Here is a 13,052-nt window from a genome sequence, read left to right as displayed (position 1 = left end):
TTAATAATTATCCTGATTAAATGTCTCTCCATGAGAGAACTTTCTGCCTTTATACAGTATCTGAAATGGGGCCTGGGCATTCCACAAGATAGCTGATATTCTTCCTTCTATAGCTTGATAAAAGATTTATTTTTGTCTTTTATTATTTGAAAATCAATTTTGGTATTGGGGACCTCAATGCACAAAAGGTTACAGGGTTAAAACATGTTTGTACACTTAATGAATGAAACATTGAACAGTTTATCCTACAAACAGTTGAGTAACAACATGCTACAGTGCAGCCCAGAATCTGACCCAAACCATTAGTAAGCATGTCAACAATTCGGACAAAAGATGTTGCCTTTCTGCCACAGATCATTCTCTTGCAAATTCCAGGAGAAGGCTTTAAGTGTATCATAAAACAAAATGTACAATTAAACAAGAACAACACTGAAGCTGTAGTGGAGGTGAGTGAGTTCAAGACTTGTTTTCACTTAACTTTGCTTATGGTCACATTACATCAGTGTAAAGATACCAGATTCTGCTCCATACCATTTGTTTGAGTGACACCGTGGATCATCATATGATGTAACTCTGAATGTTAATATAGTCAATCATACAGGAGTTAATGCTAGACCTCTCCTTTCTGAAGGGTCAGCATGGATATGCCTTCCAAAGCTGGTTGAACAAAAGTTGATTGTCTTATCTGGTACTCTCCTACCGTTGAGAGAGAATTAATTACCCCTCTTAATTTTGGGTGGCTTTTCCCAGTCTTGTATCTTCAGCCACAGCCATGCTAGCTCACCAGTTAACTAGATTTTAAGTGATCTTGTGGTACTGATTTTGATAGGAATGAATTAAATTAATTACCAAGTGTTTGGGTTTGATTGGTTTCCAAATAGAGCTGTGCATAATAGATATTTGGGGAAGAAAATGGAAAAGCAACCCTTTTGTAGGATTGTATCTGTTTGTGCACACATCTTCACAGATTGATTGGCATGTACATCAACGATTCTTTAATGCTAGCCCATAACAGGCTAAACTAATTTATATAATTACAACTGGAACATTCCTAAACAGCTCTAAGAAATGGCTTGAGTATAGTCAATGCAGTTCTGATGTGCCAAAGAACATCTGTTCCCTTCTAATTTTCTTTCAGAAACTTGCTATCATGGTAAGTTTCCAACAATGCCACCTTCCATTCAAAATACTAGGTGGATAGGTAAAACCTCCTCTGCTACTCTGTTGTGCTGATGTAGTCAGCCTTTTACTGGCAAAGCCTTTTACTATTGATGGGAGGAGCTACTTCTCATTTCTCCCACACTCTCCAGTGCAGAAAAGGCTATGTAATTTTATCCTTATGCGGTAGGTTAAACTCTGACTTGCTTAAGGCAAGTGAGTTTTATGTCTGAGTGGGGATTTAAGACTGGATCTCCTTTATCAAAATCCAACCTTTCTAGCCACTATATCACTCTGATGTCCTAGTGCAGGGGAAACCCTCTGTTAGCAATTGCTAGGCAGCTGGGACCGTTTGGTTCTGGTTTCAAATGGTACATTGACAAAACCTCTGTTTCCAAGCAGGTTAGGTAGGTGTGCAGAATAGTCTGTTTATATTGCTGTCTTCTGTGTTATATGCAATGGTTAAATGGTTTTCTTGAAAATACATTTTGCAGAACAAAAAGCCTTGAGTTGGACTACAAGTTCATCCTAGGATAGCACAGCACAGGATAGACAACATTAAACTATGGCTCTTTTAAATGGAAAGTTTCAATCCTTCCATGTTTCAAAGGCTGAATTGTACATCAAAGTATCAGTACAATCCAAATTTCTGCTAAACGTTCAAATATAGTGATGGCTTTCCCTTAATTTAGACTCTGCCCAGTGTAATGTATACAGTGTGAGATATTTTGCAAGTGCGCATGCAAGTAGTACCAGCACTGTGGTCTGCAAGTTCAGCTGTTGAGTAATATTTTGCAGGAGAATGCCAGGTGCAACTCTAGAACATGTTAGAAAAAAGCTTCCTGCCCTCTCTCTCATCATTGAGTAGCCATAGCCTGATCCCACACATTGGCATTGACTTCCATGCAAGTCTGAGCTACTCTCTAGCTTCAGAGTGCAAAGAATACTACTGATGCGCCTTATTGTAGAACCCGACTGTTGTAGCTACAGGGGTGTTTTTTTGCTTCTGTTTGAAACTTGGTGCCAGACTGAGGTCTTGTTTACTTTATTGCTGTAAAAAGGAAATCCTATATATTATTTGGTTTCAAAGTGAGAAGAGAACAGCTAGAATTCTGGCAATTGATGTTTTCTGCCCTTCCTCACTCTTGTACTTGGTACGTATCCTGAGCTTGCTAGGCTGCCAAATGTCCGTGCTGCAAAGGCCTAACTGACAGTGGTGCCACAGATAATGTGGCTGGACTTCCAAAAGAGAAACAAACTGGTTCCATCCCATGTTTTTGTCTTTGAGGCACTATTATCTCATTTGTCACCACTGGATGACAAGATGGCTATACTAGGTGACCTGATGCATACGTTCTCGCACTCTGTCTTAAGTTCTGCTGGGTAAATTTCTTCCCAATCCAATTCTGAAGTAGCTGTTTCACTTTGCCCCATGGTTATGCTGGCCTTGCTACTTCCTGACTCTTGAATTTATCTAGGGAATTAATTCGTTATCTTATCCTAGCCCTGGTATAGCTGAAATATTTTCACTCAGTTGTTTCCTATCTAAAGTGCATGATGTTTGCTCCATACTGCAGTAAAGTTGTAAACTTTACTTTATGTAAACTGCTAGTTTACATCTTCACACATACACATTGCATGGTTATAAATGTAATTCAAGGGTATATATATTTTTTTCTCACCAATGTATGGAGGTGTAACATCCGATGAAATCATTTGTTACCTAGGATCAACATGGTAGTAAAAAGGAAGCTTGTGTGGATTGCATCTTTGTGGAAGATTAGCAAAGCAGCAGGTCTGCTAAGATCCATTCTGGCCTCCAGAATGACCCATTTTATCCACCCTTACTTCTGGTGCCCCGGATGGCAAATAACTTGTATTTGGAGGCCAGATTGGATCTTGTAAATCTGGCTGCAACTGATCATGGTTTGAGTGCAGCTTGTAGAAGTCTTGGGTCCTGTCTATTATTTGAGCTCTGCTTGCAGGGCATCTGTCGCAGGAAATGAGGAACTCCTCCCAGCAAGGCTTTGAAACAAACACTGCTAAATGTGTTAGCAGCAGCAGCAACTATTCTGCTTTCATGGATTCTGTGCCATACTGAAGCTGAACTAAAATGTCACGATGAAATTACCTGTATGTACTTTCCCAAGCCTGGATCACATGGCCATTGGGGAGATTTTACTTAAGAGAGAGGGTAGTAGTGTAGGCATGATCTTATTCCCTGCCCCCATTTTCATTAAAATGAAACCTAGATTTCCTCTGCCATGTCTACTTGCACCCTAAAATGCAGCTCTAATTGAGAATAGACTCTGACAATAACAAGTGTTGGTTCTTGTTACAGTTTACAACTATTGTAGAAAGTTGAGGTGCATTGGCTTATTTGGCATGCCAAGGGGACCCTGTCTTTCTGTGTCAGTGATGTCTGCTCTGTAAGGAGGGTTATTCAAAGTTGGCCTGATACTGGGCATAGACTGATCGGAAAGCTTTTCATGGAATAGGGTGGGGTGTGTATGTTAAGTGTTGCAATCCTTGAAACTGATTTAAAAGAAACATACCAGTATACTTAAGCTGCTACGTAAGGGGCAAGATAACTTTTGAAGAGTTTTGCTTGCAGGCTATAGGCTTATTCACGCATGCAATCGCGTGAATATGGTGAAGGAATGGCTGGACAACTGGATTGTTCCCTATTCACTGTTGCCTTGCATCTTCCGTAGTCTAGATAGTGCATAAGCATGTAATTTTATTCTGGACCTGTGTAGCACTTTTGAGTGTTGGAGCTACTGTGCATACATTACAACCCATGGAGCCCTGAGCTTTACCCCTCAAACTTGGAGTAGGGCAGGCATTATTTGTGTGTGTGTGTGTGTGTGTTACTTATGTCATTGACAATACACATGCATGCACGATCTAGATGTGGCATTGATGCAGAGGAGCAGGGCAGGGAGGCACAAGAGATTCCACTACTTACTGATTTAAAAAAAAAAATTCTTTACTGCACTTGTGAATAAACCCTTGCAAGAAACTATAGGTACTACTGGGTAAATTCAAGGACAAGACTGGATAGGTAAATATAAAAAGAGTGGGCAATTCACACAAAAAAATCTGACTAGGGTGAAATATTAATCTGAAAACAGGCTAGCAAATGATTTCCGCAGGTTACGAATAGTTTCAGCTTTTGCCTCATCTTCATTGGGGTTTCCCCGTTGAGCCGATTCTGAGAGGCTGAAGGTGTTTGTCAGGGACTGCGATTTGCTAAAAGGGAAGAAAAAGCCAGTTTCAAAAGAAGAAAATATGTGGAGCCCTGCCCTGCCCTGCCCTGAAGGTAAAGGAAAGGATGGGCTGGAAGCTGGGCACTCCTGCAGTCTGCTATGAGAGTGCAGACTTAGACTTGGATGAGAATATTCTCCAGTTCTGGGTTTTTTTAAAAAAATTATTTGCCTGGAAAAGGGGAGAATGATTAGGCGAATATACCGTATCTGCAATTCTCGTGTTGGATTTTCACACCCCCAAATAATTCACATATATCCATAGAGGGCTCCTTTTGAGGCATGGATAGGAGAAACTTCTTTCCCAAATCTAAAGACTGGGCAGCTGCCCTCCCACTTCAGTCACTGATTGTCTTGTCTATGAAGTGAATGTCTCCTGTGAGAACCAGGTTGCCTGGGTTCTAAACCTGGGCTAAAAATGAGGTAGGAGCACCTGTGCATGCCTCCTACCTCATTCCTGGCTCGTGTCGGTGAGTGGGCTGCCAGCAGCCGTATTCAAGGTAGAGCTGTTGGGGAGGAGCAATCTGGCTTCCAGGCATTCCCCCACTGCACTGCTCACATAGTGCATGGTGGGCTTCCTGGAGGCCAGGCTTCCTTCCCTCTGGATCTCCTTTGCTGTGCTGCTCGCTGACCCAGCGCTCATGTGGGTGTGTGAGTGACAGAGCCATGGTTGGGCTCCGGATAGTGTGTTGGGGGGAAGGCAGGTAGGCTGGGTAAGTTTGGTCGTCTGAATGCCTTTGTGAATCATTTAGTGCTGTCCAGTGTTCCCTCTAACAGAAATTCCCAATGTTGTTGACTACAACTCCCAGAATCCCCAGCTGCAACGGCTTTTGCTTGGGGATTATGGGAGTTGACTACAACTGGGAATCCCTGTTAGAGAGAACACGGGTGCTGTCTGTTCTGCAGTGCACATATTTGAACCTGCTGTCTCCTTATGGCACACTTAAAAATGTCCACTGTTGGGAACACATTTTGGGCGGGTTCTCACAATCATTTCCCCACCAAAAGTCAAGAAAAGAAGGCATGCACACTCCTGCGATGTGTGTCGTGAGAACCAGGGGAAATGGTGCCAATGTCAAGAGAAGCCTGCGCCAGCCCGAGCTCCTCCATCCACCATCGGTAATCTGGGATCTGATGGTGGGAGGAGCTTGGACTGGCATGAGCACCTCTGGACGTCGGCGCCATTTCCCCTGGTTCCCACAACACGACATGCCTTCTCCTCCTGACTTCCGTCAGCAAAATGATCACGAGAACCTGACCTTTAAATGACAAACTTCTTGGCTGTGAAAAGACACCTACTTTAGATGGGGATGAGGCAGGGCCTGCTGCTTGGCTGGTTCGCCAGAGCCTTGCTGGCCAGGACCCCGTCCTTGAGCTGGAGGTCTAGGCTGCTGTGGGGGGAAGGTGCCTGGTTTGGCTGGCTGGCTTGGTGAGCTTCCTGCAGATGATCTGGTTTGCTGGGGAGATCCAGGTGACTTCTGCGGTGAGGTGGATTGGGGGCTCAGAGGTTGCTGCCCCTGTGGCGAGAGTCTTTGCTGGGGTGGAGCGCCAGTCCACGGAGGCTGTGATCCCTGAGGCTGGCGTGGGCCCCCTGAAGCAGAGGCACATTTCATATAAAACACAAACTTCATATGTTTGGGGTATGAGACGAGAAGAATGTCTATAAAGAATGATCGCATCACCCTTAGCATTAGCAATACAATCCTGTCTTCAGTACAGTTGTTTCCCCATGTATCTATGTAGGTGAATGCTTTAAAAAAAACCTCTGCCTTGCAACTAATTTATTTTAAAAATCTAAATATAGTAATGATTTACTGAGTAGACTGTAGCAGAAACAAAAGCATATGTCATCCAATTGCTTGATTCTATAAGACTAAGTAACCTTAATGTAACTCTTTCTCAGGATTCCAGGCAAAAAGCTTGTTTTCACTACTGTGAAAGTAGATAGGACCAATTTTGGTCACATGAAAATGAAAAACAAGGTAGGAGGCGGGGAGTGTGATTGTGTGTCTGCTGAGCCCCAGCTAGATCGGATGAGCAGCACGCCCTACCCAGGTTCCATACCCAGCTTCTGAATGAGGGTAGGAAGAAAAAATCACTTTATGCACCCAGGGCTTAGCTCACCCCCCCACTCCCCATCTCCTTCCTTGGTTTTTCACTTGCAAACAGAAAATCAGGAGCATGCTTGTCCTACCCAGCTCACGGTCGTGTGAACAAGCCTACAGATTATATTATTAAACCATTTCAGGTTCCTCGGCGGTTATTCTTGTTTTGCTATTAATTAACAGTATAGAGCTCTTTTTAAAAGTTTTACTCTAACTCTTCCTGCTTTTTCACCTCCCCCACCTCCATAATTCTGTTTGCCCTCTACTTTAGCATTTAGCTTTTTAACTTTTAGAAAGATATCTTGTAATGCTTCCAAAACTGGCATTGTTTCACTAGTCACAGATTTGAAATCTAATCTGGTTTTCTGGATGGGTTTCTGGGGCAGGTTCTAAACTAAGTTGTGACTAACTTTCATTGAAATTAATGGAACTTAGGTTAGCCATGACTAACTTCTCTCATTGATTTCAATGCTGCTAAGTCATGCTTAAACTAGTCTGGTTGTTCTACATTTGATTATTTATTCCCTGTATTAAAATTATTTATTTCCTTCATTAATGTTGCTTAGTAGAGTATAAGCGAATAAGTTCCTGTCCCAAGGTCCCTCTCCCAAATCTAAAATTTGACACAAGGAAGACAACAGAAGAAGGTGAAGGAAGTGGAAGCAGAGGAAACAGGGTGTTTTTCACACGGCAGGCTTTACTGCTGTGCTTATTGCGAGACTTTACTGCGAGTTTGAAGTTGCCCCCCAAAACTGACATAAAAAGTGGGTTTTATTATCCTCCATATAAACCGGGCTGCATTCTAACACGCAGTGAAAAACCCGAATTGTGTGGGAAGTGCTCCCTGATAGCTCACAGGGACTTTGGGGTAAATCTGGCCAATATGTGAACGCACCCCCTCCATTCTGAAGGAGATGAGAGCTAAAAGCCCTGTGTGAAAAACACCCAGGGGTGGGGAAGAATATGAAGATCTTTCAAGTATAGGCTTAGCTGCAGTGGGGTATGGGGGGATAGACTAACTTCTTCACCCTCTGCCCCCTTAGATTAAGTAGTAAGGGGTTATATGGGTGTTAAGCTTACCTGGCAGTCATACTTCAAGTGCTTGAATACCTGACTTGGAACCCCATATTCTCATTTATATTATTTACAGAGGATACCACTAGTACTGTCTTTCGCATCTTACTTGTAAATTCTGCAGAAAAGTTGATACCTTGAGGAGGTGGCCGGGGTTGGGAAAGGTGTCCAAGCTGTGGTCCTGGCTGAGTTTGTGATTTCATGGGCTGAGGCTAAAGGGAAGAAGAATCGCAATCTATCAGGACTAATAGGGGTGGCATATATTTTTAAGAGCAGTGTATAATCTATGCAATCTCCAGCTGGGGCAAGCTCCATAATAAAGCTACAGCAATGGAGGAGGTTGTTTCCTAGAGGAGCCTAGCAATGCAGTTTTTCTGTTACAATTATATCCCACCCTTCCTCACGGATCTCAGCTTGCAGCATACACATGGCACCTGCCTTCCACCCTCAGAACAACTTCTGATGTAGGTTGATACCCCCAGTCTTTATATACTGCCTTTCAACAACCGCAACAACAAAAGTCCTCAAAGCAGTTTACACAGAAAAAGAAGTATGATGGTTCCCAGCCCCAAAAGGGCTTGCAGCAGGGTCTTAGCTATAACTGAACAACAGCTTCCCCTTTGCTCTTCCCTCCCCCCCGCCCCCTCCAAAGAAAAGGTGGGGCAGTCAGAATCTCATGTCCACTCTTGGTGCCAGGGCCCACATGAATCCTGCTACCCCCCTGGCTCACAGTTTAAAAAGAAGCACAAGTTCGGCACCTTCACGTTTTGGTCAGCACTGAACTGAAATGTCATCAATCAATTATTGCACCATTTTTAATAGATAACTTTATATCATTTATCTGGATTGTTATTTGTTAGTTGTTTTGGCCTTCCTTCTGGAAGGAAAAGTGACAGACATATGAATATGTGATGGCCTTCCACCCTGGTTGCTGCAGCAGCTGTGGCTCCATGGGGTAAAAAGAAGACCACCACCCAGTCTGGGATGGCATGACACCCTTTGAGGAAGTATGGGAATAACTTCAGTACTCCAGTCTATTATCTTAACCAGAATGACATTTTGCTTTCTGATCTGGAACATTTAGCCTATTAAGTATTTAGTCATCAAGATACTACTTAGCCATCAACTATTTAGGTATTATTTAGTTATCAAGATCTTATTTAGTCATCTAAATTATTGTTAAGGACTGTAAGAACATGGCTTCTCTGCAAGACTCTTCCTGTTACCCAAGGTCTCAGCGGTGAAGGGGAGGCTCCCACAGTCGTGAGGGCCTGAGTCATCCTGGAGACAACCAGATCTGCAATTAGCTGCCTGTCTTCCTCCACGTGTTCCCCTATCAAAGGCATTGAGCTGTCCATCACCTGCAGGGAGAGATGAAATAAATCCTTTACATCAGTGGCAGCTGAAGCTACACCCTTGGACAAGATCAGCTAATGTGACACTGGTAGTACCAGCATGCAGGAAGGTGTGTAGGGGATGGCACATGTGCGCGCACACACACGGTATCCATTCATGCCCACCTGCCTGGCAATTGCACGATAAACTTGGTATGGATCTTTGGCATTTGATTTTTAATGTGGCGAATAGCAGAGCTTCACCAAGCCCTTCAATGGCTAAAGAAGCATAAGTAGAGGTTTGCAGTGGCTGATACATGCCTACTCTTAGTAAATACTGCAAGTAGTCCATGCAGTCTGTTTGCACCATCTTCCATGCGCAATCTCATTTAGTGTTCCACTTCCAGCTTGTTTGCCAGTGATAGGATCTTGTAAAGCTGGTGTTCTTACCACACTTCTTTGGGCTGAGTGACTGGACAAATATTTTAGATGATCAGTCCCCTTTCTCCTGACCACTGTGCTAGTCAACCTCCACCTCTGATGTACAACATTAAATAAAGGCAATTCCCCTGGCTGTAGAGTATCCAAAGCAATATTTGCCAGCCCTTTTTAAATAAACAAAGCTAAATAGCTCAGCAGAGTTACAAACAGTTTACTCATGGAGGACACTTAAAATTCTACTTCATCCAATAAACTACCCCTCTGGACTCAGTGATTTGGGGGTGGGGGTGGATGGACACTTGGGACAGTGTAGAGGCATCATTTAGGGAGAACAGGGCAGTCCCTCATCTTTCCTCCCAGTTTCAGACTCCACGTGGTTATTCCTTGGTATCACCTATATGTTGCTGTCAAATCACAGGTTTGGCACAGCTGAGTGACTATTGTTAAATGGACCCATCTACTAGCCATGCATGCCCAAAAGCATAAAGCTTTGAAAATAAAAGCTGTGCACACAAATAGTTGTTATGACTGTTCTGTGTGCTTATGTATGTGGCTTGACAGGAGTACCATTATGTTTAAAGAGAAACTGCAACAAATGTTCTGAAAATAGATTGCTTTTTGGCAGTTGTAGTGATCAGTCTCCTCTCCTTCTAAGGAGTTAACAGGGAGTGAACGCTTGTCTCAACTGACAGGCTGGTGAACTCCAGGGCAGCCAATCATTACACCAGGTGGTGAGGGGCAATGGAGTTTTGCTCTCTCATGGTCAAAGCCAGAATGGAGGTTTTTCTCTTGGAATAACTCTAGATTCTCAAAGAAAGGATTGCAGGAAGCTTGATTCTCATCAGGAATTGGGTGAGTTCAAGGAAAAGGGAATTCAGCATAGGGAACAGTTTGTTTAGTCAGACTGTATGTTAGGAACTTACAGTATATTTCTTCGTATGTGTGCGCTTTTGCATATTCCTGCTACTGTTCTATTATTGTTTACCTGCAACATAACTGAAATAAGAAACACTAACCTACACTCGGCTCACTTAGGGCATTGCAAAAGCCTCTGTAAACATTTAAGCATGCAAGCAGCCTCAGATGGAACCAGTCTATAGTAATTGAAAAAGACTCTGTAACCATTTAAGTGTTCTTAAATGCAACCTATTACTGAAGTTTGAGACAACCTATTTTTTAGCTTTTTGAATAAAAGTTTTTTTACTTTTTACAAGCCTCTCAGAGTAGGTTTTTAACTCTGTAGAAGAAGGGGGGATTTCTCTGGTGCAAACAAATCCTCAGGAGCTTAGCAGCTATCAGTTTTTCTCATCCTGTGTAAGGTCTTTTTGTATTTGCCCAATACCCAGTTACAGAGGGACTTTGGATTACAACACCCAATCCACTGGTCCGGTTCTCTGCAAGTTTTAGGGTGCTTGGTGGCAGCATTTTGCATCTAGTGGTAATACAGAATAGTTTTATGAGAGGCCCATTCAGGCAGCTCAGCAGGGATGATTTGGCATTTTCTTTCCCTCACATGAGCTAGCTCTGAGACAAAGGCTTTAATTCTCTGCAGCAGTGTAACCTTGAGCAGATTTAAGAGCAAGACTTTAAAGCTTGCTGTGAATCTTGCCGCCATCTGAATTCTTTGTCTACCCTGACGTTCATATATTTAAAAAATATTCATACCTCTTTTGTTTAAACCTCAATAGCAATATCAATAGCACTTACATTTATATACCGCTCTATAGCTGGAAGCTCTCTAAGCGGTTTACAATGATTTAGCATATTGCCCCCCAACATTCTGGGTACTCATTTTACCAACCTCGGAAGGATGGAAGGTTGAGTCAACCTTGAGCCCCTTGGTCAGGATCGAACTTGCAACCTTCTGGTTACAGGGCGGCAGTTTTACCACTGCGCCACCAGGGGCTCCTGGCAGCTCAAGGCAGCAAATGACTTTTAAAAAAAACCTATTAAAAATGCAACAACAAAAATTGTTACATGGTGGCCCTAAATCTGTGGCATGGGGAGCCACTGCATGCCTCACTGCAGTTTCCCCACCACTGCTCATATTCAGTTCACTCTGGTTGATTCCATGCTAGCTCTTTTCTCTGGAATGGCTATCCCTTGTTCATCCACTTTTTACATGGAACCGGCATGATGTCATTGTCAAATTCTTGCATTCCATGTTTTTTCTTTGTTATCCTTCCATGCATTTTCAGATCTAATTTGTGGCAATTTGTTTTCCTATAGAGCACATTCAACATGAACAGGCAAAGCACTACTAAAGTCATTGCACAACTACTTTATGGCGTGGAATTGGGAACTAATGAACATGTTGTCCCTAGAGGCAGTGCAGTCCAAATTTCTGAGAGAAATCATGCAAGTGCCTTAAAGGAGCGAGTCAGCTGCAAACATGGGGATTGAAACTCCCTGCACTTGGAACCAACTTGGCTCAACTGTGCACCTGTCCAAGTCAGCCATGTGGCACACCAGCAGCCGTGTGGCTACCATTGAACGGGGCGATGAGTGTCCTTTGGCTGTTGTGGCCCCAAACACTTCTGGGGATCAACAGAGACTTCCCTCTGCTTTTCCCCACCTTTGGGGGTCTGCCGAAGTTGCTTGTCCGCCCTCATTCTCCCCATGCCAGCTGTACTGCCTTTTTGTCTGTTGCATTGAGCTTTGTTCATGGGCCATTGGTGTCCAGTCAGGTGCATTCTTTCTCTGCTTGGAGTGAGACAGAGAAAGAACACATCTGTCCCGAACCCAATGGGGTGCACATGAAGTGCTGAGTGCAACAGGTAGACATGCACTGGTGGCCATGCCCCCTGCGTGGAATGTCCTATGCAGGGGTGTAGCTGGTGCACACTAGCCCATCAACACAAGTGGGGAGGCACTGGTCGAGCTTGTCCTATGAGCTCCCTAGGCCCCTGCACGCCAGCCAGTGTCTCTCAGAGTACTAATGTGCTGTAGGGCACCAGCCGGGGAAGCCTGTCACAGACAACACCCACGTGAAAACTGCAAAACGAAGGCATGATCCAGCCAAAGTTAAGCAATTTTAAGCCCCATGGGAGGATTTTAAGCATGTGCTTCCCATGGAAAGGAACGCGATAGAGAGGCTGTTCTTGTGAGCAGCCTGGCCCAGGCTTTGGATCATTCCCCAAAGTTTGAAGAAACTGGGGAATAGATAAAGGTCCTCCAGATCTTGGGATGTTGCTGTTAATGACTGTAATAGAGCTAGCTGATAGATTGCCACTAGGTAATATGCAAAGGTGTTGTACTTTCACCCTAGCAACTCAATGCAGTTTCAAGCTTTCCAGCCAGGCTGAAAAAAATCTCTTCATTATGTGCAGGAAAATATTCACTTATGACACAGGGCAACTGAGAGAGCTATGGAACTCTTCTTGCACCAGGCTGGCTTAGCTGTCTTGAGCCTCATGCAATTCTGTTAGGTGCCCCCTCCGGCCCTTGTTTCAATGCAGCCTTCGCTCGTTTGGCAGTTTCTGATGCCAGTGGGAAACAGTTATAATAATTCCCTGACCTGTTAATGTTACAGGCTGACTCTGACCACTAGATGGTGCCATTATACTCTCCAAACTAAAGTGCAATGAGGTCCTCCACACCCCTCATCATCAGCATGGAAACTTTAAAGGGAGTTTGTTAATCTGCTTGTTAGAAAACAAAGGGAGGAAGATGAT

General features: G+C 43.6%; 1 protein-coding gene across 7 annotated transcripts in view; it reads right to left on the bottom strand.

Moving 5' to 3' along the window:
• Nucleotides 1–120: 120 nt before the first annotated feature.
• SYN3 (synapsin III) overlaps nt 121–13,052 on the bottom strand; it is a 304,303-nt gene continuing 291,371 nt past the window's right edge. For all 7 annotated transcript variants that reach the window (XM_053257382.1, XM_053257387.1, XM_053257380.1 and 4 more), the window contains 4 exons: nt 8,830–8,964; nt 7,740–7,815; nt 5,724–6,015; nt 121–4,410 (listed from right to left, as the gene is read on the bottom strand). In XM_053257382.1, coding sequence (XP_053113357.1) covers nt 4,278–4,410; nt 5,724–6,015; nt 7,740–7,815; nt 8,830–8,964 — 636 coding nt within the window. In that variant the 3' untranslated portion in view covers nt 121–4,277. The remainder of the gene's footprint in view (nt 4,411–5,723; nt 6,016–7,739; nt 7,816–8,829; nt 8,965–13,052) is intronic.

The sequence above is a fragment of the Hemicordylus capensis genome, chromosome 5 (assembly GCF_027244095.1).
Source record: "Hemicordylus capensis ecotype Gifberg chromosome 5, rHemCap1.1.pri, whole genome shotgun sequence".
In the NCBI taxonomy this organism is placed as follows: domain Eukaryota; kingdom Metazoa; phylum Chordata; class Lepidosauria; order Squamata; family Cordylidae; genus Hemicordylus; species Hemicordylus capensis.
This window is presented reverse-complemented; position numbering and strand designations above follow the sequence as displayed.